The 26,982-nt window shown below is 43.5% G+C and overlaps 1 protein-coding gene across 1 annotated transcript in view; it reads left to right on the plus strand.

Moving 5' to 3' along the window:
• The window catches only part of lrrk2 (leucine-rich repeat kinase 2), a 200,750-nt gene that overhangs the window by 127,237 nt on the left and 46,531 nt on the right, over nucleotides 1–26,982 (plus strand). Inside the window, exons 12-14 of the mRNA XM_072434807.1 lie at nucleotides 16,569–16,698; nucleotides 22,596–22,720; nucleotides 22,830–22,957. Of these exons, the coding sequence (XP_072290908.1) occupies nucleotides 16,569–16,698; nucleotides 22,596–22,720; nucleotides 22,830–22,957 (383 nt within the window). The remainder of the gene's footprint in view (nucleotides 1–16,568; nucleotides 16,699–22,595; nucleotides 22,721–22,829; nucleotides 22,958–26,982) is intronic.

A 26,982-nucleotide genomic window follows, 5' to 3' on the forward strand; every position in this document is an offset into this window, starting at 1 on the left:
AGAAGACTCTTGTGGATAGTAGAAGACTCTTGTGGACAGTAGAAGACTCTAGGGGACAGTAGAAGACTCTTGTGGACAGTAGAAGACTCTTGTGGACAGTAGAAGACTCTTGTGGACAGTAGAAGACTCTTGTGGACAGTAGACGACTCTTGTGGACAGTAGAAGACTCTTCTGGACAGTAGAAGACTCTTGTGCACAGTAGAAGACTCTTGTGGACAGTAGAAGACTTGTGGACAGTAGAAGACTAGTGGACAGTAGAAGACTCTTGTGGACAGTAGAAGACTCTAGTGGACAGAAGAAGACTCTAGTGGACAGTAGAAGACTCTAGTGGACAGTAGAAGACTCTTCTGGACAGTAGAAGACTCTTGTGGACAGAAGAAGACTCGTGTGGACAGTAGAAGACTAGTGGACAGTAGAAGACTCTTGTGGACAGTAGAAGACTCTATTGGACAGTAGAAGACTCTAGTGGACAGTAGAAGACTCTTGTGGACAGTAGAAGTCTCTTGTGGACAGTAGAAGACTAGTGGACAGTAGAAGACTCTTGTGGACAGTAGAAGACTCTAGTGGACAGTAGAAGACTCTAGTGGACAGTAGAAGACTCTTGTGGACAGTAGAAGACTCTTGTGGACAGTAGAAGACTAGTGGACAGTAGAAGACTCTTGTGGACAGTAGAAGACTCTTGTGGACAGTAGAAGACTAGTGGACAGTAGAAGACTCTTGTGGACAGTAGAAGACTCTTGTGGACAGTAGAAGACTCTTGTGGATAGTAAAAGACTCTTGTGGACAGTAGAAGACTCTTGTGGACTGTAGAAGACTCTTGTGGACTGTAGAAGACTCTTGTGGACAGTAGAACCCTAGTGGACAGTAGAAGACTCTAGTGGACAGTAGAAGACTCTTGTGGACAGTAGAAGACTCATGTGGACAGTAGAAGACTCTTGTGGACAGTAGAAGACTCTTGTGGACAGTAGAAGACTCTTGTGGACAGTAGAAGACTCTTGTGGACTGTAGAAGACTCTTGTGGACAGTAGAACCCAAGTGGACAGTGAAAGACTCTTGTGGACAGTAGAAGACTCTTGTGGACAGTAGAAGACTCTTGTGGACAGAAGAAGACTCTTGTGAATAGTAGAAAACTCTTGTGGATAGTAGAAGACTCTTGTGGACAGTAGAAGACTCTTGTGGACAGTAGAAGACTCTTGTGGACACTAGAAGACTCTTGTGGACAGTAGACGACTCTTGTGGACAGTAGAAGACTCTTCTGGACAGTAGAAGACTCTTGTGGACAGAAGAAGACTCTTGTGGACAGTAGAAGACTCTTGTGCACAGTAGAAGACTCTAGTGGACAGAAGAAGACTCTAGTGGACAGTAGAAGACTTGTGGACAGTAGAAGACTCTTGTGGACAGTAGAAGACTCTTGTGGACAGTAGAAGACTCTAGTGGACAGAAGAAGACTCTAGTGGACAGTAGAAGACTCTAGTGGACAGTAGAAGACTCTTCTGGACTGTAGAAGACTCTTGTGTACACTAGAAGACTCTTGTGGACAGTAGAAGACTAGTGGACAGTAGAAGACTAGTGGACAGTAGAAGACTCTTGTGGACAGTAGAAGACTCTTGTGGACTGTAGAAGACTCTTGTGGACTGTAGAAGACTCTTGTGGACAGTAGAACCCTAGTGGACAGTAGAAGACTCTTGTGGACAGTAGAAGACTCTTATGGACAGTAGAAGACTCATGTGGACAGTAGAAGACTCTTGTGGACAGTAGAAGACTCTTGTGGACAGTAGAAGACTCTTGTGGATAGTAGAAGACTCTTGTGGACAGTAGAAGACTCTAGGGGACAGTAGAAGACTCTTGTGGACAGTAGACGACTCTTGTGGACAGTAGAAGACTCTTCTGGACAGTAGAAGATTCTTTTGGACAGAAGAAGACTCTTGTGGAGAGTAGAAGACTCTTGTGCACAGTAGAAGACTCTTGTGGACAGTAGAAGACTTGTGGGCAGTAGAAGACTCTTGTGGACAGTAGAAGACTCTTGTGGACAGTAGAAGACTCTAGTGGACAGAAGAAGACTCTAGTGGACAGTAGAAGACTCTAGTGGACAGTAGAAGACTCTAGTGGACAGTAGAAGACTCTTCTGGACAGTAGAAGACTCTTGTGGACAGAAGAAGACTCGTGTGGACAGTAGAAGACTCTTGTGCACAGTAGAATACTCTAGTGGACAGTAGAAGACTCTATTGGACAGTAGAAGACTCTAGTGGACAGTAGAAGACTCTTGTGGACAGTAGAAGTCTCTTGTGGACAGTAGAAGACTAGTGGACAGTAGAAGACTCTTGTGGACAGTAGAAGACTCTAGTGGACAGTAGAAGACTCTAGTGGACAGTAGAAGACTCTTGTGGACAGTAGAAGACTCTTGTGGACAGTAGAAGACTAGTGGACAGTAGAAGACTCTTGTGGACAGTAGAAGACTCTTGTGGACAGTAGAAGACTAGTGGACAGTAGAAGACTCTTGTGGACAGTAGACGACTCTTGTGGACAGTAGAAGACTCTTGTGGATAGTAGAAGACTCTTGTGGACAGTAGAAGACTCTTGTGGACAGTAGAAGACTAGTGGACAGTAGAAGACTCTTGTGGACAGTAGAAGACTCTTGTGGACTGTAGAAGACTCTTTTTTGGACAGTAGAAGACTCTTTTGTGGACAGTAGAAGACTCTAGTGGACAGTAGAAGACTCTTGTGGCCAGTATAAGACTCTTGTGGACAGTAGAAGACACTTGTGGACAGTAAAAGACTCTTGTGGACAGTAGAAGACTCTTGTTGACTGTAGAAGACTCTTGTGGACAGTAGAAGACTAGTGGACAGTAGAAGACTCCTGTGGACACTAGAAGACTCTTGTGGACAGTAGAAGACTCTTGTGGACAGTAGAAGACTAGTGGACAGTAGAAGACTCTTTTGGACAGTAGAAGACTATTGTGGACAGTAGAAGACTCTTGTGGACAGTAGAAGACTCTTGTGGACTGTAGAAGACTCTTGTGGACAGTAGAAGACTCTTGTGGACAGTAGAAGACTCATGTGGACGGTAGAAGACTCTTGTGGACAGTAGAAGACTCTTGTGGACAGTAGAAGACTATTGTACAGTAGAAGACTCTTGTGGATAGTAGAAGACTCTTGTGGACAGTAGAAGACTATTGGACAGTAGAAGACTCTTGTGGACAGTAGAAGACTCTTGTGGACAGTAGAAGACTCTAGTGGACAGTAGAAGACTCTTGTGGACAGTAGAAGACTCATGTGGACAGAAGAAGACTCTTTTGGACAGTAGAAGACTCTAGTGGACAGAAGAAGACTCTAGTGGACAGTAGAAGACTCTTGTGGACACTAGAAGACTCTTGTGGACAGTAGAAGACTCTTGTGGACAGTAGAAGACTGGTGGACAGTAGAAGACTATTTTGGACAGTAGAAGACTATTGTGGACAGTAGAAGACTCTTGTGGACAGTAGAAGACTCTTGTGGACAGTAGAAGACGCTAGTGGACAGTAGAAGACTCTTGTGGACAGTAGAAGACTCTTGTGGACAGTAGAAGACTAGTGGACAGTAGATGACTCTAGTGGACAGTAGAAGACTCTAGTGGACAGTAGAAGACTCTTGTGGACAGTAGAAGACTCTTGTGGACAGTAGAAGACTAGTGGACAGAAGAAGACTCTAGTGGACAGTAGAAGACTCTAGTGGACAGTAGAAGACTCTTGTGGACAGTAGAAGACTCTTGTGGACAATAGAAGACTCTAGTGGACAGAAGAAGACTCTAGTGGACGGTAGAAGACTCTATTGGACAGTAGAAGACTCTAGTGGACAGTAGAAGACTCTTGTGGACAGTAGAAGTCTCTTGTGGACAGTAGAAGACTAGTGGACAGTAGAAGACTCTTGTGGACAGTAGAAGACTCTAGTGGACAGTAGAAGACTCTAGTGGACAGTAGAAGACTCTTGTGGACAGTAGAAGACTCTTGTGGACAGTAGAAGACTAGTGGACAGTAGAAGACTCTTGTGGACACTAGAAGACTCTTGTGGACAGTAGAAGACTAGTGGACAGTAGAAGACTCTTGTGGACAGTAGAAGACTCTTGTGGACAGTAGAAGACTCTTGTGGATAGTAGAAGACTCTTGTGGACAGTAGAAGACTCTTGTGGACAGTAGAAGACTAGTGGACAGTAGAAGACTCTTGTGGACAGTAGAAGACTCTTGTGGACTGTAGAAGACTCTTTTTTGGACAGTAGAAGACTCTTTTGTGCACAGTAGAAGACTCTAGTGGACAGTAGAAGACTCTTGTGGCCAGTATAAGACTCTTGTGGACAGTAGAAGACACTTGTGGACAGTAAAAGACTCTTGTGGACAGTAGAAGACTCTTGTTGACTGTAGAAGACTCTTGTGGACAGTAGAAGACTAGTGGACAGTAGAAGACTCCTGTGGACACTAGAAGACTCTTGTGGACAGTAGAAGACTCTTGTGGACAGTAGAAGACTAGTGGACAGTAGAAGACTCTTTTGGACAGTAGAAGACTATTGTGGACAGTAGAAGACTCTTGTGGACAGTAGAAGACTCTTGTGGACAGTAGAAGACGCTAGTGGACAGTAGAAGACTCATGTGGACAGAAGAAGACTCTTTTGGACAGTAGAAGACTCTAGTGGACAGAAGAAGACTCTAGTGGACAGTAGAAGACTCTTGTGGACAGTAGAAGACTCTTGTGGACAGTAGAAGACTAGTGGACAGTAGATGACTCTAGTGGACAGTAGAAGACTCTGGTGGACAGTAGAAGACTCTTGTGGACAGTAGAAGACTCTTGTGGATAGTAGAAGACTCTTGTGGACAGTAGAAGACTATTGGACAGTAGAAGACTCTTGTGGACAGTAGAAGACTCTTGTGGACAGTAGAAGACTCTAGTGGACAGTAGAAGACTCTTGTGGACAGTAGAAGACTCATGTGGACAGAAGAAGACTCTTTTGGACAGTAGAAGACTCTAGTGGACAGAAGAAGACTCTAGTGGACAGTAGAAGACTCTTGTGGACACTAGAAGACTCTTGTGGACAGTAGAAGACTCTTGTGGACAGTAGAAGACTAGTGGACAGTAGAAGACTCTTTTGGACAGTAGAAGACTATTTTGGACAGTAGAAGACTCTTGTGGACAGTAGAAGACTCTTGTGGACAGTAGAAGACGCTAGTGGACAGTAGAAGACTCTTGTGGACAGTAGAAGACTCTTGTGGACAGTAGAAGACTAGTGGACAGTAGATGACTCTAGTGGACAGTAGAAGACTCTAGTGGACAGTAGAAGACTCTTGTGGACAGTAGAAGACTCTTGTGGACAGTAGAAGACTAGTGGACAGTAGAAGACTCTTGTGGACAGTAGAAGACTCTTGTGGACAGTAGAAGACTCTAGTGGACAGTAGAAGATTCTTGTGGACAGTAGAAGACTAGTGGACAGTAGAAGACTCTTGTGGACAGTAGAAGACTCTTGTGGACAGTAGAAGACTCTTGTGGACAGTAGAAGACTAGTGGACAGTAGAAGACTCTTGTGGACAGTAGAAGACTCTTGTGGACTGTAGAAGACTCTTTTTTGGACAGTAGAAGACTCTTTTGTGGACAGTAGAAGACTCTTGTGGACAGTAGAAGACTCTTGTGGACTGTAGAAGACTCTTTTTTGGACAGTAGAAGACTCTTTTGTGGACAGTAGAAGACTCTAGTGGACAGTAGAAGACTCTTGTGGCCAGTATAAGACTCTTGTGGACAGTAGAAGACACTTGTGGACAGTAAAAGACTCTTGTGGACAGTAGAAGACTCTTGTTGACTGTAGAAGACTCTTGTGGACAGTAGAAGACTAGTGGACAGTAGAAGACTCCTGTGGACACTAGAAGACTCTTGTGGACAGTAGAAGACTCTTGTGGACAGTAGAAGACTAGTGGACAGTAGAAGACTCTTTTGGACAGTAGAAGACTATTGTGGACAGTAGAAGACTCTTGTGGACAGTAGAAGACTCTTGTGGACTGTAGAAGACTCTTGTGGACAGTAGAAGACTCTTGTGGACAGTAGAAGACTCATGTGGACGGTAGAAGACTCTTGTGGACAGTAGAAGACTCTTGTGGACAGTAGAAGACTATTGTACAGTAGAAGACTCTTGTGGATAGTAGAAGACTATTGTGGACAGTAGAAGACTATTGGACAGTAGAAGACTCTTGTGGACAGTAGAAGACTCTTGTGGACAGTAGAAGACTCTAGTGGACAGTAGAAGACTCTTGTGGACAGTAGAAGACTCATGTGGACAGAAGAAGACTCTTTTGGACAGTAGAAGACTCTAGTGGACAGAAGAAGACTCTAGTGGACAGTAGAAGACTCTTGTGGACACTAGAAGACTCTTGTGGACAGTAGAAGACTCTTGTGGACAGTAGAAGACTGGTGGACAGTAGAAGACTATTTTGGACAGTAGAAGACTATTGTGGACAGTAGAAGACTCTTGTGGACAGTAGAAGACTCTTGTGGACAGTAGAAGACGCTAGTGGACAGTAGAAGACTCTTGTGGACAGTAGAAGACTCTTGTGGACAGTAGAAGACTAGTGGACAGTAGATGACTCTAGTGGACAGTAGAAGACTCTAGTGGACAGTAGAAGACTCTTGTGGACAGTAGAAGACTCTTGTGGACAGTAGAAGACTAGTGGACAGAAGAAGACTCTAGTGGACAGTAGAAGACTCTAGTGGACAGTAGAAGACTCTTGTGGACAGTAGAAGACTCTTGTGGACAATAGAAGACTCTAGTGGACAGAAGAAGACTCTAGTGGACGGTAGAAGACTCTATTGGACAGTAGAAGACTCTAGTGGACAGTAGAAGACTCTTGTGGACAGTAGAAGTCTCTTGTGGACAGTAGAAGACTAGTGGACAGTAGAAGACTCTTGTGGACAGTAGAAGACTCTAGTGGACAGTAGAAGACTCTAGTGGACAGTAGAAGACTCTTGTGGACAGTAGAAGACTCTTGTGGACAGTAGAAGACTAGTGGACAGTAGAAGACTCTTGTGGACACTAGAAGACTCTTGTGGACAGTAGAAGACTAGTGGACAGTAGAAGACTCTTGTGGACAGTAGAAGACTCTTGTGGACAGTAGAAGACTCTTGTGGATAGTAGAAGACTCTTGTGGACAGTAGAAGACTCTTGTGGACAGTAGAAGACTAGTGGACAGTAGAAGACTCTTGTGGACAGTAGAAGACTCTTGTGGACTGTAGAAGACTCTTTTTTGGACAGTAGAAGACTCTTTTGTGCACAGTAGAAGACTCTAGTGGACAGTAGAAGACTCTTGTGGCCAGTATAAGACTCTTGTGGACAGTAGAAGACACTTGTGGACAGTAAAAGACTCTTGTGGACAGTAGAAGACTCTTGTTGACTGTAGAAGACTCTTGTGGACAGTAGAAGACTAGTGGACAGTAGAAGACTCATGTGGACACTAGAAGACTCTTGTGGACAGTAGAAGACTCTTGTGGACAGTAGAAGACTAGTGGACAGTAGAAGACTCTTTTGGACAGTAGAAGACTATTGTGGACAGTAGAAGACTCTTGTGGACAGTAGAAGACTCTTGTGGACTGTAGAAGACTCTTGTGGACAGTAGAAGACTCTTGTGGACAGTAGAAGACTCATGTGGAAGGTAGAAGACTCTTGTGGACAGTAGAAGACTCTTGTGGACAGTAGAAGACTATTGTACAGTAGACGACTCTTGTGGATAGTAGAAGACTCTTGTGGACAGTAGAAGACTATTGGACAGTAGAAGACTCTTGTGGACAGTAGAAGACTCTTGTGGACAGTAGAAGACTCTAGTGGACAGTAGAAGACTCTTGTGGACAGTAGAAGACTCATGTGGACAGAAGAAGACTCTTTTGGACAGTAGAAGACTCTAGTGGACAGAAGAAGACTCTAGTGGACAGTAGAAGACTCTTGTGGACAGTAGAAGACTCTTGTGGACAGTAGAAGACTAGTGGACAGTAGAAGACTCTTTTGGACAGTAGAAGACTATTGTGGACAGTAGAAGACTCTTGTGGACAGTAGAAGACTCTTGTGGACAGTAGAAGACGCTAGTGGACAGTAGAAGACTCATGTGGACAGAAGAAGACTCTTTTGGACAGTAGAAGACTCTAGTGGACAGAAGAAGACTCTAGTGGACAGTAGAAGACTCTTGTGGACAGTAGAAGACTAGTGGACAGTAGATGACTCTAGTGGACAGTAGAAGACTCTGGTGGACAGTAGAAGACTCTTGTGGACAGTAGAAGACTCTTGTGGATAGTAGAAGACTCTTGTGGACAGTAGAAGACTATTGGACAGTAGAAGACTCTTGTGGACAGTAGAAGACTCTTGTGGACAGTAGAAGACTCTTGTGGACAGTAGAAGACTCTTGTGGACAGTAGAAGACTCATGTGGACAGAAGAAGACTCTTTTGGACAGTAGAAGACTCTAGTGGACAGAAGAAGACTCTAGTGGACAGTAGAAGACTCTTGTGGACACTAGAAGACTCTTGTGGACAGTAGAAGACTCTTGTGGACAGTAGAAGACTAGTGGACAGTAGAAGACTCTTTTGGACAGTAGAAGACTATTTTGGACAGTAGAAGACTCTTGTGGACAGTAGAAGACTCTTGTGGACAGTAGAAGACGCTAGTGGACAGTAGAAGACTCTTGTGGACAGTAGAAGACTCTTGTGGACAGTAGAAGACTAGTGGACAGTAGATGACTCTAGTGGACAGTAGAAGACTCTAGTGGACAGTAGAAGACTCTTGTGGACAGTAGAAGACTCTTGTGGACAGTAGAAGACTAGTGGACAGTAGAAGACTCTTGTGGACAGTAGAAGACTCTTGTGGACAGTAGAAGACTCTAGTGGACAGTAGAAGATTCTTGTGGACAGTAGAAGACTAGTGGACAGTAGAAGACTCTTGTGGACAGTAGAAGACTCTTGTGGACAGTAGAAGACTAGTGGACAGTAGAAGACTCTTGTGGACAGTAGAAGACTCTTGTGGACAGTAGAAGACACTTGTGGACAGTAGAAGACACTTGTGGACAGTTGAAGACACTTGTGGACAGTTGAAGACACTTTTGGACAGCAGAAGACACTTTTGGACAGCAGAAGACTCTTGTGGACAGTAGAAGACTCTTGTGGACAGTAGAAGACTCATGTGGACAGTAGAAGACTCATGTGGACAGTAGAAGACTAGTGGACAGTAGAAGACTCTTGTGGACAGTAGAAGACTCTTGTGGACAGTAGAAGACTCTTGTCGACACTAGAAGACTCTTGTGGACGGTAGAAGACTCTTGTGGACGGTAGAAGACTCTTGTGGACAGTAGAAGACTCTTGTGGACAGTAGAAGACTATTGTGGACAGTAGAAGACTATTGTGGACAGTAGAACCCTAGTGGACAGTAGAAGACTCTTGTGGACAGTAGAAGACTCTTGTAGAACCCAAGTGGACATTAGAAGACTCTTGTGGACAGTAGAAGACTCTTGTGGCCAGTATAAGACTCTTGTGGACAGTAGAAGACACTTGTGGACAGTAAAAGACTCTTGTGGACAGTAGAAGACTCTTGTTGACTGTAGAAGACTCTTGTGGACAGTAGAAGACTAGTGGACAGTAGAAGACTCCTGTGGACACTAGAAGACTCTTGTGGACAGTAGAAGACTCTTGTGGACAGTAGAAGACTAGTGGACAGTAGAAGACTCTTTTGGACAGTAGAAGACTATTGTGGACAGTAGAAGACTCTTGTGGACAGTAGAAGACTCTTGTGGACTGTAGAAGACTCTTGTGGACAGTAGAAGACTCTTCTGGACAGTAGAAGACTCATGTGGAAGGTAGAAGACTCTTGTGGACAGTAGAAGACTCTTGTGGACAGTAGAAGACTATTGTACAGTAGAAGACTCTTGTGGATAGTAGAAGACTCTTGTGGACAGTAGAAGACTATTGGACAGTAGAAGACTCTTGTGGACAGTAGAAGACTCTTGTGGACAGTAGAAGACTCTAGTGGACAGTAGAAGACTCTTGTGGACAGTAGAAGACTCATGTGGACAGAAGAAGACTCTTTTGGACAGTAGAAGACTCTAGTGGACAGAAGAAGACTCTAGTGGACAGTAGAAGACTCTTGTGGACACTAGAAGACTCTTGTGGACAGTAGAAGACTCTTGTGGACAGTAGAAGACTAGTGGACAGTAGAAGACTCTTTTGGACAGTAGAAGACTATTGTGGACAGTAGAAGACTCTTGTGGACAGTAGAAGACTCTTGTGGACAGTAGAAGACGCTAGTGGACAGTAGAAGACTCTTGTGGACAGTAGAAGACTCTTGTGGACAGTAGAAGACTAGTGGACAGTAGATGACTCTAGTGGACAGTAGAAGACTCTAGTGGACAGTAGAAGACTCTTGTGGACAGTAGAAGACTCTTGTGGACAGTAGAAGACTCTAGTGGACAGAAGAAGACTCTAGTGGACAGTAGAAGACTCTATTGGACAGTAGAAGACTCTAGTGGACAGTAGAAGACTCTTGTGGACAGTAGAAGTCTCTTGTGGACAGTAGAAGACTAGTGGACAGTAGAAGACTCTTGTGGACAGTAGAAGACTCTAGTGGACAGTAGAAGACTCTAGTGGACAGTAGAAGACTCTTGTGGACAGTAGAAGACTCTTGTGGACAGTAGAAGACTAGTGGACAGTAGAAGACTAGTGGACAGTAGAAGACTCTTGTGGACACTAGAAGACTCTTGTGGACAGTAGAAGACTAGTGGACAGTAGAAGACTCTTGTGGACAGTAGAAGACTCTTGTGGACAGTAGAAGACTCTTGTGGATAGTAGAAGACTCTTGTGGACAGTAGAAGACTAGTGGACAGTAGAAGACTAGTGGACAGTAGAAGACTCTTGTGGACAGTAGAAGACTCTTGTGGACTGTAGAAGACTCTTTTTTGGACAGTAGAAGACTCTTTTGTGCACAGTAGAAGACTCTAGTGGACAGTAGAAGACTCTTGTGGCCAGTATAAGACTCTTGTGGACAGTAGAAGACACTTGTGGACAGTAAAAGACTCTTGTGGACAGTAGAAGACTCTTGTTGACTGTAGAAGACTCTTGTGGACAGTAGAAGACTAGTGGACAGTAGAAGACTCCTGTGGACACTAGAAGACTCTTGTGGACAGTAGAAGACTCTTGTGGACAGTAGAAGACTAGTGGACAGTAGAAGACTCTATTGGACAGTAGAAGACTATTGTGGACAGTAGAAGACTCTTGTGGACAGTAGAAGACTCTTGTGGACTGTAGAAGACTCTTGTGGACAGTAGAAGACTCTTGTGGACAGTAGAAGACTCATGTGGAAGGTAGAAGACTCTTGTGGACAGTAGAAGACTCTTGTGGACAGTAGAAGACTCTTGTGGATAGTAGAAGACTCTTGTGGACAGTAGAAGACTATTGGACAGTAGAAGACTCTTGTGGACAGTAGAAGACTCTTGTGGACAGTAGAAGACTCTAGTGGACAGTAGAAGACTCTTGTGGACAGTAGAAGACTCATGTGGACAGAAGAAGACTCTTTTGGACAGTAGAAGACTCTAGTGGACAGAAGAAGACTCTAGTGGACAGTAGAAGACTCTTGTGGACACTAGAAGACTCTTGTGGACAGTAGAAGACTCTTGTGGACAGTAGAAGACTAGTGGACAGTAGAAGACTCTTTTGGACAGTAGAAGACTATTGTGGACAGTAGAAGACTCTTGTGGACAGTAGAAGACTCTTGTGGACAGTAGAAGACGCTAGTGGACAGTAGAAGACTCTTGTGGACAGTAGAAGACTCTTGTGGACAGTAGAAGACTAGTGGACAGTAGATGACTCTAGTGGACAGTAGAAGACTCTAGTGGACAGTAGAAGACTCTTGTGGACAGTAGAAGACTCTTGTGGATAGTAGAAGACTCTTGTGGACAGTAGAAGACTCTAGTGGACAGAAGAAGACTCTAGTGGACAGTAGAAGACTCTTGTGGACACTAGAAGACTCTTTTGGACAGTAGAAGACTCTTGTGGACAGTAGAAGACTAGTGGACAGTAGAAGACTCTTTTGGACAGTAGAAGACTATTTTGGACAGTAGAAGACTCTTGTGGACAGTAGAAGACTCTTGTGGACAGTAGAAGACGCTAGTGGACAGTAGAAGACTCTTGTGGACAGTAGAAGACTCTTGTGGACAGTAGAAGACTAGTGGACAGTAGATGACTCTAGTGGACAGTAGAAGACTCTAGTGGACAGTAGAAGACTCTTGTGGACAGTAGAAGACTCTTGTGGACAGTAGAAGACTAGTGGACAGTAGAAGACTCTTGTGGACAGTAGAAGACTCTTGTGGACAGTAGAAGACTCTAGTGGACAGTAGAAGATTCTTGTGGACAGTAGAAGACTAGTGGACAGTAGAAGACTCTTGTGGACAGTAGAAGACTCTTGTGGACAGTAGAAGACTAGTGGACAGTAGAAGACTCTTGTGGACAGTAGAAGACTCTTGTGGACAGTAGAAGACACTTGTGGACAGTAGAAGACACTTGTGGACAGTTGAAGACTCTTGTGGACAGTAGAAGACACTTTTGGACAGCAGAAGACTCTTGTGGACAGTAGAAGACTCTTGTGGACAGTAGAAGACTAGTGGACAGTAGAAGACTCATGTGGACAGTAGAAGACTCTTGTGGACAGTAGAAGACTCTAGTGGACAGTAGAAGACTCTTGTGGACAGTAGAAGACTCTTGTGGACAGTAGAAGACTCTTGTGGACAGTAGAAGACTCTAGTGGACAGTAGAAGACTATTGTGGACAGTAGAAGACTCTTGTGGACAGTAGAAGACTATTGTGGACAGTAGAACCCTAGTGGACAGTAGAAGACTCTTGTGGACAGTAGAAGACTCTTGTAGAACCCAAGTGGACAGTAGAAGACTCTAGTGGACAGTAGAAGACTATTGTGGACAGTAGAAGACTCTTGTGGACAGTAGAAGACTATTGTGGACAGTAGAACCCTAGTGGACAGTAGAAGACTCTTGTGGACAGTAGAAGACTCTTGTGGAAAGTAGAAGACTCTAGTGGACAGTAGAAGACTCTTGTGGACAGTAGAAGACTCTTGTGGACAGTAGAAGACTCTAGTGGACAGTAGAAGACTCTTGTGGACAGTAGAAGACTCTTGTGGACAGTAGAAGACTCTTGTGGACAGTAGAAGACTCTAGTGGACAGTAGAAGACTCTTGTGGACAGTAGAAGACTCTTGTGGAAAGTAGAAGACTCTTGTGGACAGTAGAAGACTCTTGTGGACAGTAGAAGACTCATGTGGAAGGTAGAAGACTCTTGTGGACAGTAGAAGACTCTTGTGGACAGTAGAAGACTCTAGTGGACAGTAGAAGACTCTAGTGGACAGTAGAAGACTCTTGTGGACAGTAGAAGACTCTTGTGGACAGTAGAAGACTCTAGTGGACAGTAGAAGACTCTTGTGGACAGTAGAAGACTCTTGTGGACAGTAGAAGACTCTAGTGGACAGTAGAAGACTCTTGTGGACAGTAGAAGACTCTAGTGGACAGTAGAAGACTCTTGTGGACAGTAGAAGACTCTTGTGGACAGTAGAAGACTCTTGTGGAAAGTAGAAGACTCTTGTGGACAGTAGAAGACTCTTGTGGACAGTAGAAGACTCTTGTGGACAGTAGAAGACTCTTGTGGACAGTAGAAGACTCTAGTGGACAGTAGAAGACTCTAGTGGACAGTAGAAGACTCTTGTGGACAGTAGAAGACTCTTGTGGACAGTAGAAGACTCTTGTGGACAGTAGAAGACTCTTGTGGACAGTAGAAGACTCTTGTGGACAGTAGAAGACTCTTGTGGACAGTAGAAGACTCTAGTGGACAGTAGAAGACTCTTGTGGACAGTAGAAGACTCTTGTGGACAGTAGAAGACTATTGGACAGTAGAAGACTCTAGTGGACAGTAGAAGACTCTAGTGGACAGTAGAAGACTCTTGTGGACAGTAGAAGACTCTTGTGGATAGTAGAAGACTCTTGTGGACAGTAGAAGACTCTAGTGGACAGAAGAAGACTCTAGTGGACAGTAGAAGACTCTTGTGGACACTAGAAGACTCTTTTGGACAGTAGAAGACTCTTGTGGACAGTAGAAGACTAGTGGACAGTAGAAGACTCTTTTGGACAGTAGAAGACTATTTTGGACAGTAGAAGACTCTTGTGGACAGTAGAAGACTCTTGTGGACAGTAGAAGACGCTAGTGGACAGTAGAAGACTCTTGTGGACAGTAGAAGACTCTTGTGGACAGTAGAAGACTAGTGGACAGTAGATGACTCTAGTGGACAGTAGAAGACTCTAGTGGACAGTAGAAGACTCTTGTGGACAGTAGAAGACTCTTGTGGACAGTAGAAGACTAGTGGACAGTAGAAGACTCTTGTGGACAGTAGAAGACTCTTGTGGACAGTAGAAGACTCTAGTGGACAGTAGAAGATTCTTGTGGACAGTAGAAGACTAGTGGACAGTAGAAGACTCTTGTGGACAGTAGAAGACTCTTGTGGACAGTAGAAGACTAGTGGACAGTAGAAGACTCTTGTGGACAGTAGAAGACTCTTGTGGACAGTAGAAGACACTTGTGGACAGTAGAAGACACTTGTGGACAGTTGAAGACTCTTGTGGACAGTAGAAGACACTTTTGGACAGCAGAAGACTCTTGTGGACAGTAGAAGACTCTTGTGGACAGTAGAAGACTAGTGGACAGTAGAAGACTCATGTGGACAGTAGAAGACTCTTGTGGACAGTAGAAGACTCTAGTGGACAGTAGAAGACTCTTGTGGACAGTAGAAGACTCTTGTGGACAGTAGAAGACTCTTGTGGACAGTAGAAGACTCTAGTGGACAGTAGAAGACTATTGTGGACAGTAGAAGACTCTTGTGGACAGTAGAAGACTATTGTGGACAGTAGAACCCTAGTGGACAGTAGAAGACTCTTGTGGACAGTAGAAGACTCTTGTAGAACCCAAGTGGACAGTAGAAGACTCTAGTGGACAGTAGAAGACTATTGTGGACAGTAGAAGACTCTTGTGGACAGTAGAAGACTATTGTGGACAGTAGAACCCTAGTGGACAGTAGAAGACTCTTGTGGACAGTAGAAGACTCTTGTGGAAAGTAGAAGACTCTAGTGGACAGTAGAAGACTCTTGTGGACAGTAGAAGACTCTTGTGGACAGTAGAAGACTCTAGTGGACAGTAGAAGACTCTTGTGGACAGTAGAAGACTCTTGTGGACAGTAGAAGACTCTTGTGGACAGTAGAAGACTCTAGTGGACAGTAGAAGACTCTTGTGGACAGTAGAAGACTCTTGTGGAAAGTAGAAGACTCTTGTGGACAGTAGAAGACTCTTGTGGACAGTAGAAGACTCATGTGGAAGGTAGAAGACTCTTGTGGACAGTAGAAGACTCTTGTGGACAGTAGAAGACTCTAGTGGACAGTAGAAGACTCTAGTGGACAGTAGAAGACTCTTGTGGACAGTAGAAGACTCTTGTGGACAGTAGAAGACTCTAGTGGACAGTAGAAGACTCTTGTGGACAGTAGAAGACTCTTGTGGACAGTAGAAGACTCTAGTGGACAGTAGAAGACTCTTGTGGACAGTAGAAGACTCTAGTGGACAGTAGAAGACTCTTGTGGACAGTAGAAGACTCTTGTGGACAGTAGAAGACTCTTGTGGAAAGTAGAAGACTCTTGTGGACAGTAGAAGACTCTTGTGGACAGTAGAAGACTCTTGTGGACAGTAGAAGACTCTTGTGGACAGTAGAAGACTCTAGTGGACAGTAGAAGACTCTAGTGGACAGTAGAAGACTCTTGTGGACAGTAGAAGACTCTTGTGGACAGTAGAAGACTCTTGTGGACAGTAGAAGACTCTTGTGGACAGTAGAAGACTCTTGTGGACAGTAGAAGACTCTTGTGGACAGTAGAAGACTCTAGTGGACAGTAGAAGACTCTTGTGGACAGTAGAAGACTCTTGTGGACAGTAGAAGACTATTGGACAGTAGAAGACTCTAGTGGACAGTAGAAGACTCTTGTGGACAGTAGAAGACTCTTGTGGACAGTAGAAGACAGTATATAATGAATCATTATTTAATGCATGTGTTGCTTTGTTATAAGTTACAGGTCAAATCTTGTGTCATTTATAATAATTCATTAGTTCAAACAAACACACCATATTTTCCTGGCCCCGCCCCTCTCCTGGCCCCGCCCCTCTCCTGGCCCCGCCCCTCTCCTGGCCCCGCCTCTCTCCTGGACCCCCCCTCGGCCAAATTTTAGAACCCAACGTAGCCCTCGAGTCAAAAGGTTTGGGGACCACTGGTCTAAGTGGACGCTCTATGGAGACATTTGGTCCCAAAGCTCTAAACTAATTGAATGGTTCTGATCCTGATTTCAATCTTTACCCAAATATTTGACCAAATATCATCAATATATTGTCAAAAATAAATATTTGCTAGAATCCTGTTATAAATATATTATGAAGCCGTTTTAGATTGATGTCGATGTTTGTACTAACCTTGTTGCCGTTTCCATGGCGACGTGTGTTGCAGGTCAGATGCGCTGGCCGCTCGTGTCCAGTGGACTTCACGTCAACTTAGTGGAAATGATGAAGAAAAATGTGAACTCGCCTGAAGTGTCTGTGAGCGCCTGCAAACTGCTCAGTCTGCTGTTCCAGGGACGGTACGGTACAAACACGCTATAAACACGCTATAAACATGCTACAAACACGCTACAAACACGCTATAAACACGCTACAGACACGCTATGAACACGCTACAAACACGCTATAAACATGCTACAAACACGCTATAAACACGCCACTAACATGCTACAAACACGCTACAAACAAGCTATAAACACGCTATAAACACGCTATAAACATGCTATAAACATGCTATAAACACACCACTAACACGCTATAAACACGCTATAAACACGCTACAAACACGCTACAGACACGCTATAAACACGCTACAAACACGCTATAAACATGCTACAAACACGCTATAAACACGCTACAAACACGCTACAAACACGCTATAAACACGCTATAAACACGCTATAAACACGCTACAGACACGCTATAAACACGCTACAGACACGCTATTAACACGCCACTAACACGCTATACACACGCTATAAACACGCTATAAACACGCTACAGACGCTATAAACATGCTACAAACACGCTACAAAAAAGCTATAAACATGCTACAAACACACTATTAACATGCTATAAACACGCTATACACACGCTGTAAACATGCTACAAACATGCTATAAACACGCTATAAACATGCTATAAACATGCTACAAACACGCTATAAACACGCCACTAACACGCTACAAACATGCTTTAAACACTCTATTAACACGCTAAAGACACGCTATAAACACGCTACAAACACGCTATAAACATGCTACAAACACGCTATAAACACGCCACTAACGCGCTATAAACACGCCACTAACACGCTATAAACATGCTATAAACACGCCACTAACACGCTACAAACACGCTATACACACGCTATAAACACGCTACAGACACGCTATAAACATAAACCCGGGAACGAACCAGGGACCTTTAGAATTCAGTAGCGCGCTACTAACGCGCTATAAACACGCTACAAACACGCCACTAACATGCTACAAACACGCTATAAACATGCTCCAAACACGCTATAAACACGCTATAAACATGCTATAAACACGCTACAGACACGCTATGAACACGCTACAAACACGCTACAAACACGCTATAAACACGCCACTAACACGCTATAAACATGCTATAAACATGCTACAAACACGCTATAAACATGCTACAAACAAGTTATAAACACGCTATACACACGCTATAAACACGCTACAAACAAGTTATGAACACGCTATAAACACGCTATAAACATGCTACAAACACGCTATAAACATGCTACAAACACGCTATAAACACGCTACAAACAAGTTATAAACACGCTATAAACAGGCCACTAACACGCTACAAACACGCTACAAACACGCTATAAACACGCTATAAACACGCTATAAACATGCTATAAATACGCCACTAACATGCTACAAACACGCTATAAACACGCTACAGACACGCTATAAACACGCTACAAACACGCTACAGACACGCTATGAACACGCTACAAACACGCTACAAACACGCTATAAACACGCCACTAACACACTATAAACATGCTATAAACATGCTACAAACACGCTATAAACATGCTACAAACAAGTTATAAACACGCTATACACACGCTATAAACACGCTACAAACAAGTTATGAACACGCTATAAACACGCTATAAACATGCTACAAACACGCTATAAACATGCTACAAACACGCTATAAACACGCTACAAACAAGTTATAAACACGCTATAAACAGGCCACTAACACGCTACAAACACGCTACAAACACGCTATAAACACGCTATAAACACGCTATAAACATGCTATAAACACGCCACTAACATGCTACAAACACGCTATAAACACGCTACAGACACGCTATAAACACGCTACAAACACGCTACAGACACGCTATAAACACGCTATAAACACGCTATAAATACGCTATACACACGCTATAAACACGCTACAAACAAGTTATAAACACGCTATAAACATGCTACAAACACGCTATTAACACGCTATAAACACGCTATAAACACGCTACAAACAAGTTATAAACACGCTATAAACATGCTACAAACACGCTATTAACACGCTATAAACATGCTACAAACACGCTATTAACACGCTACAAACAAGTTATAAACACGCTATAAACACGCTATAAACATGCTACAAACACGCTATAAACATGCTATAAACATGCTACAAACACGCTATGAACACGCCACTAACACGCTACAAACACGCTATAAACACACTACAGACACGCTACAAACCCGCTATAAACATGCTACAAACACGCCACTAACACGCTACAAACACGCTATAAACACGCTATAAACACGCTATAAAGATGCTATAAACACGCCACTAACACACTATAAACAAGCTATAAACACGCTACAGACACGCTATAAACACGCTACAAACACGCTACAGACACGCTACAAACACGCTATAAACATGCTACAAACACGCTATAAACACGCTACGGACACGCTATAAACACGCTATAAACACGCTACAGACACGCTATAAACACACTATAAACACGCTACAAACACGCTATAAACATGCTACAAACACGCTATAAACACGCCACTAACACGCTATAAACACGCTACAGAACGCTATAAACACGCTACAGACATGCTATAAACACGCTATAAACACGCTACAGACACGCTATAAACACGCCACTAACACGCTATAAACACGCTCTACACACGCTACAGACACGCTATAAACATGCTATAAACATGCTACAAACACGCTACAAACACGCTATAAACACGCTACAGACACGCTATGAACACGCTACAAACACGCTATAAACACGCTATAAACACGCTATAAACACGCTACAGACACGCTATAAACACGCTACAGACACGCTATTAACACGCCACTAACACGCTATACACACGCTATAAACACGCTATAAACACGCTACAGACGCTATAAACATGCTACAAACACGCTACAAAAAAGCTATAAACATGCTACAAACACACTATTAACATGCTATAAACACGCTATACACACGCTGTAAACACGCTACAAACATGCTATAAACACGCTATAAACATGCTATAAACATGCTACAAACACGCTAAAGACACGCTATAAACACGCTACAAACACGCTATAAACATGCTACAAACACGCTATAAACACGCCACTAACGCGCTATAAACACGCCACTAACACGCTATAAACATGCTATAAACACGCCACTAACACGCTACAAACACGCTATACACACGCTATAAACACGCTACAGACACGCTATAAACATAAACCCGGGAACGAACCAGGGACCTTTAGAATTCAGTAGCGCGCTACTAACGCGCTATAAACACGCTACAAACACGCCACAAACACGCTATAAACATGCTCCAAACACGCTATAAACACGCTATAAACATGCTATAAACACGCTACAGACACGCTATGAACACGCTACAAACACGCTACAAACACGCTATAAACACGCCACTAACACGCTATAAACATGCTATAAACATGCTACAAACACGCTATAAACACGCTATAAACACGCTATAAACATGCTACAAACACGCTATAAACATGCTACAAACAAGTTATAAACACGCTATACACACGCTATAAACACGCTACAAACAAGTTATGAACACGCTATAAACACGCTATAAACATGCTACAAACACGCTATAAACATGCTACAAACACGCTATAAACACGCTACAAACAAGTTATAAACACGCTATAAACAGGCCACTAACACGCTACAAACACGCTACAAACACGCTATAAACACGCTATAAACATGCTATAAACACGCCACTAACATGCTACAAACACGCTATAAACACGCTACAGACACGCTATAAACACGCTACAAACACGCTACAGACACGCTATAAACACGCTATAAACACGCTATAAATACGCTATACACACGCTATAAACACGCTACAAACAAGTTATAAACACGCTATAAACATGCTACAAACACGCTATTAACACGCTATAAACACGCTATAAACACGCTACAAACAAGTTATAAACACGCTATAAACACGCTACAAACACGCTATTAACACGCTATAAACATGCTACAAACACGCTATTAACACGCTACAAACAAGTTATAAACACGCTATAAACACGCTATAAACATGCTACAAACACGCTATAAACATGCTATAAACATGCTACAAACACGCTATGAACACGCCACTAACACGCTACAAACACGCTATAAACACGCTATAAACACGCTACAGACACGCTACAAACCCGCTATAAACATGCTACAAACACGCCACTAACACGCTACAAACACGCTATAAACACGCTATAAACACGCTATAAAGATGCTATAAACACGCCACTAACACACTATAAACAAGCTATAAACACGCTACAGACACGCTATAAACACGCTACAAACACGCTACAGACACGCTACAAACACGCTATAAACATGCTACAAACACGCTATAAACACGCTACGGACACGCTATAAACACGCTATAAACACGCTACAGACACGCTATAAACACACTATAAACACGCTACAGACACGCTACAAACACGCTATAAACATGCTACAAACACGCTATAAACACGCCACTAACACGCTATAAACACGCTACAGACACGCTATAAACACGCTACAGACACGCTATAAACACGCTATAAACACGCTACAGACACGCTATAAACACGCCACTAACACGCTATAAACACGCTCTACACACGCTACAGACACGCTATAAACATGCTACAAACATGCTACAAACACGCTATAAACACGCTACAGACACGCTATGAACACGCTACAAACACGCTATAAACATGCTACAAACACACTACAAACACGCTATAAACATGCTACAAACACGCTATTAACACGCTATAAACACGCTATAAACATACTATAAACATGCTACAAACATGCTACAAACACGCTATAAACACGCTACAAACACGCTATAAACATGCTACAAACACGCTATAAACATGCTACAAACATGCTACTAACACCCTACAAACATTCTATAAACACACGATAAACACGCTACAAACACGCTATAAACACGCTACAAACACGCTATAAACACGCCACTAACACGCTACAAACATGCTACTAACACGCTACAAACACGCTACAAAAACACGATAAACACGCTACAAACACGCTATAAACACGCTACTAACGCGCTATAAACACGCTACCAACACGCCACTAACATGCTACAGACACACTATAAACACGCTACAAACACGCTATAAACACGCTACAAACATGCGATAAACACGCTATCAACATGCCTCAAACACACCACAAACACGCTATAAACACGCTACAAACACGCTATAAACACGCTACAAACACGCTACAAACACACTACAAACACGCTATAAACATGCTAAAAACACGCTATAAACTCGCCACAAACACGCTATAAACACGCCACAAACACGTTACACACACGCTATACACACTCTATAAACACGCTACAAACACGCTATAAACATGCTACAAACACGCTATAAGCATGCTACAAACACGCTATACACACGCTATAAACATGCTATAAACACACTATAAACACGCTACAAACACGCTATAAACATGCTACTAACATGCTACAAACACGCTACTAACATTAAAAACATGCTACAAACACACTATAAACACACTACAAACACGCTGCTAACACGCTACAAACACTCACGCCACAAACACTGACGCTTCACACAGCCTGGTTTGGGTTCAAAGCATGTAGATGCAGGTGGTAGAGCTCTCTCCCCCTTCTATAATAGTTAGATTCAGATACTACTATAGTACTTTAGTACTTTTAGTACTGTTGTAGTGACCAGAACTGACCGTTGGTTGATGTGCTGCTGTTCCCCTTCTGTCCTGTAGAGGCGCTGGTCTGGATGAGCTGAACATGACGATGGGGCAGATCCTCTCCACGATGAAGGCTCATAACTTTGACCCGGCGGTTCAGCTGGAGGCTCTAAAGGCCAGTCTGGTGCTGCTCTGTCCAGGTACTACAAAAACAACAACAACAACATGACTTCATCAATAACTACAAAGTCACCTCATGACCTCACGTGACCTGACATGTACACAATAACCATGAGGCTGTGTTTTCAGACCGCACTTTGAGGGAAAGCAGCAGCTCCGTGTCGGACCCTAACGTGGCCGACGTGTCTCTGAAAGTGCTGAAGAACCAGTGTGTGGTGGAGGGCGCGCACACGCTCTACCTGGAGGCGCTCAACCGGGTAAAACACACGCTACAGCACACGCTCCACCTGGAGCCGCTCAACCGGGTAAATAGGGTCCTTGTCAAAGGCCTTGGACCCATCTGTGACAGGCCCGACAGCATCCCTGTCATCGCCCCTGTCATGGCCCCTGTTATCACCCCTGTCATGGCCCCTGCCTTCAGAGCAGCACTGGGTTCCCCCTGCAACATCTACTCCCACTACAGATTCCCCTCTCTCCTTCACCCAGGGGCCTTCACCCAGGGGCCTTCAGCCAGGGGCCTTCAGCCAGGGGCCTTCAGCCATCTTGAATGTCAGAATCAGGCCTTAAGGCTCCGCTCAGGCCCAATGAAGAGTTCTGATGTCACTTATGGACTCTTCACTCCTTTTCTCTTCTTTCTCTTTCTTTGCACGTCTCAAACAGTTTGAACTCTTTTCTGTTCGACTTAAACAAAAACGAGTTACGAGTTAAAATCGGCCCTTGGACCCGGCGCGGACGACAGACTCTGGTTTATGGTCGCCGCGGCAACGATAATCGCATTGAAGCACGAGGTGAAGGAGCTTGTTTGACTTGGATAAGACGTGAAAAGAGCTGTGCAAACGCTGAAGGTGAAAGTGCAGCGCTCTGTGCAGCTGAACACGCAATAAAACACGTGAGAATGTGAAATGTCAATGTTCTGCAGGAAAGAGCAAACTTCAGCGATGAATCATGATCTGAGCAAACACAGGCGAGAAAAGAGGATTTAGGCCTCGAGCTGCAGTGAAACTCTTTAGTCTTTAAACACACCCTAAAACACACATGTTCTCCTGCTTTAGAACGTTCTAACACATGTTCTCCTGCTGTAGAACGTTCTCCTGCTGGAGAACGTTCTAACACATGTTCTCCTGCTGTAGAACGTTCTCCTGCTGTAGAACGTTCTAACACATGTTCTCCTGCTGTAGAACGTTCTCCTGCTGTAGAACGTTCAAACACATGTTCTCCTGCTGTAGAACGTTCTCCTGCTGTAGAACGTTCTAACACACATGTTCTCCTGCTGTAGAACGTTCTAACACACATGTTCTCCTGCTGTAGAACGTTCTAACACATGTTCTCCTGCTGTAGAACGTTCTCCTGCTGTAGAACGTTCAAACACATGTTCTCCTGCTGTAGAACGTTCAAACACATGTTCTCCTGCTGTAGAACGTTCTCCTGCTGTAGAACGTTCTAACACACATGTTCTCCTGCTGTAGAACGTTCTAACACACATGTTCTCCTGCTGTAGAACGTTCTAACACATGTTCTCCTGCTGTAGAACGTTCTCCTGCTGTAGAACGTTCAAACACATGTTCTCCTGCTGTAGAACGTTCTAACACACATTTTCTCCTGCTGTAGAATGTTCTAACACACATGTTCTCCTGCTGTAGAACGTTCTAACACATATGTTCTAACACACATGTTCTCCTGCTGTAGAACGTTCTAACACATGTTCTCCTGCTGTAGAACGTTCTAACATGTTTTCCTGCTGTAGAACGTTCTAACACACACTTTATCCTGCTGTAGAACGTTCTAACACACATGTTCTCCTGCTGTAGAACGTTCTAACACGTGTTCTAACACACATGTTCTCCTGCTGTAGAACGTTCTAACACACATGTTCTAACACACATGTTCTCCTGCTGTGTAACGTTCTAACACACATGTTCTAACGCATGTTCTCCTGCTGTAGAACATTCTAACACACATGTTCTAACACACATGTTCTCCTGCTGTAGAACGTTCTAACACACATGTTCTCCTGCTGTAGATCGTTCTAACACACATGTTCTCCTGCTGTAGAACGTTCTAACACACATGTTCTCCTGCTGTAGAACGTTCTAACACACATGTTCTAACACACATGTTCTCCGGCTGTAGAACGTTCTAACACACTTGTTCTAACACACATGTTCTCCTGCTGTAGAACGTTCTAACACACATGTTCTAACACACATGTTCTCCTGCTGTAGAACGTTCTAACACACATGTTCTAACACACATGTTCTCCTGCTGTAGAACGTTCTAACACACATGTTCTAACACACATGTTCTCCTGCTGTAGATCGTTCTAACACACATGTTCTAACACACATGTTCTCCTGCTGTAGAACGTTCTAACACACATGTTCTCCTGCTGTAGAACGTTCTAACACACATGTTCTAACACACATGTTCTCCTGCTGTAGAACGTTCTAACACACATGTTCTAACACACATGTTCTCCTGCTGTAGATCGTTCTAACACACATGTTCTCCTGCTGTAGAACGTTCTAACACACATGTTCTCCTGCTGTAGAACGTTCTAACACATGTTCTCCTGCTGTAGAACGTTCTCCTGCTGTAGAACGTTCAAACACATGTTCTCCTGCTGTAGAACGTTCAAACACATGTTCTCCTGCTGTAGAACGTTCTCCTGCTGTAGAACGTTCTAACACACATGTTCTCCTGCTGTAGAACGTTCTAACACACATGTTCTCCTGCTGTAGAACGTTCTAACACATGTTCTCCTGCTGTAGAACGTTCTCCTGCTGTAGAACGTTCAAACACATGTTCTCCTGCTGTAGAACGTTCTAACACACATTTTCTCCTGCTGTAGAATGTTCTAACACACATGTTCTCCTGCTGTAGAACGTTCTAACACATATGTTCTAACACACATGTTCTCCTGCTGTAGAACGTTCTAACACATGTTCTCCTGCTGTAGAACGTTCTAACATGTTTTCCTGCTGTAGAACGTTCTAACACACACTTTATCCTGCTGTAGAACGTTCTAACACACATGTTCTCCTGCTGTAGAACGTTCTAACACGTGTTCTAACACACATGTTCTCCTGCTGTAGAACGTTCTAACACACATGTTCTAACACACATGTTCTCCTGCTGTGTAACGTTCTAACACACATGTTCTAACGCATGTTCTCCTGCTGTAGAACATTCTAACACACATGTTCTAACACACATGTTCTCCTGCTGTAGAACGTTCTAACACACATGTTCTCCTGCTGTAGATCGTTCTAACACACATGTTCTCCTGCTGTAGAACGTTCTAACACACATGTTCTCCTGCTGTAGAACGTTCTAACACACATGTTCTAACACACATGTTCTCCGGCTGTAGAACGTTCTAACACACTTGTTCTAACACACATGTTCTCCTGCTGTAGAACGTTCTAACACACATGTTCTAACACACATGTTCTCCTGCTGTAGAACGTTCTAACACACATGTTCTAACACACATGTTCTCCTGCTGTAGAACGTTCTAACACACATGTTCTAACACACATGTTCTCCTGCTGTAGATCGTTCTAACACACATGTTCTAACACACATGTTCTCCTGCTGTAGAACGTTCTAACACACATGTTCTCCTGCTGTAGAACGTTCTAACACACATGTTCTAACACACATGTTCTCCTGCTGTAGAACGTTCTAACACACATGTTCTAACACACATGTTCTCCTGCTGTAGATCGTTCTAACACACATGTTCTCCTGCTGTAGAACGTTCTAACACACATGTTCTAACACACATGTTCTCCTGCTGTAGAACGTTCTAACACACATGTTCTAACACACATGTTCTCCTGCTGTAGAACGTTCTAACACACATGTTCTAACACACATGTTCTCCTGCTGTAGAACGTTCTAACACACATGTTCTAACACACATGTTCTCCTGCTGTAGATCGTTCTAACACACATGTTCTAACACACATGTTCTCCTGCTGTAGAACGTTCTAACACACATGTTCTAACACACATGTTCTCCTGCTGTAGAACGTTCTAACACACATGTTCTCCTGCTGTAGAACGTTCTAACACACATGTTCTAACACACATGTTCTCCTGCTGTAGAACGTTCTAACACACATGTTCTAACACACATGTTCTCCTGCTGTAGAACGTTCTAACACACATGTTCTAACACACATGTTCTCCTGCTGTAGAACGTTCTAACACACATGTTCTAACACACATGTTCTCCTGCTGTAGAACGTTCTAACACACATGTTCTAACACACATGTT

This window comes from Eucyclogobius newberryi, unplaced genomic scaffold, assembly GCF_026437365.1.
Source record: "Eucyclogobius newberryi isolate DKJ021-1_F unplaced genomic scaffold, fEucNew1.0.hap1 SCAF_7, whole genome shotgun sequence".
In the NCBI taxonomy this organism is placed as follows: Eukaryota; Metazoa; Chordata; class Actinopteri; order Gobiiformes; family Gobiidae; genus Eucyclogobius; species Eucyclogobius newberryi.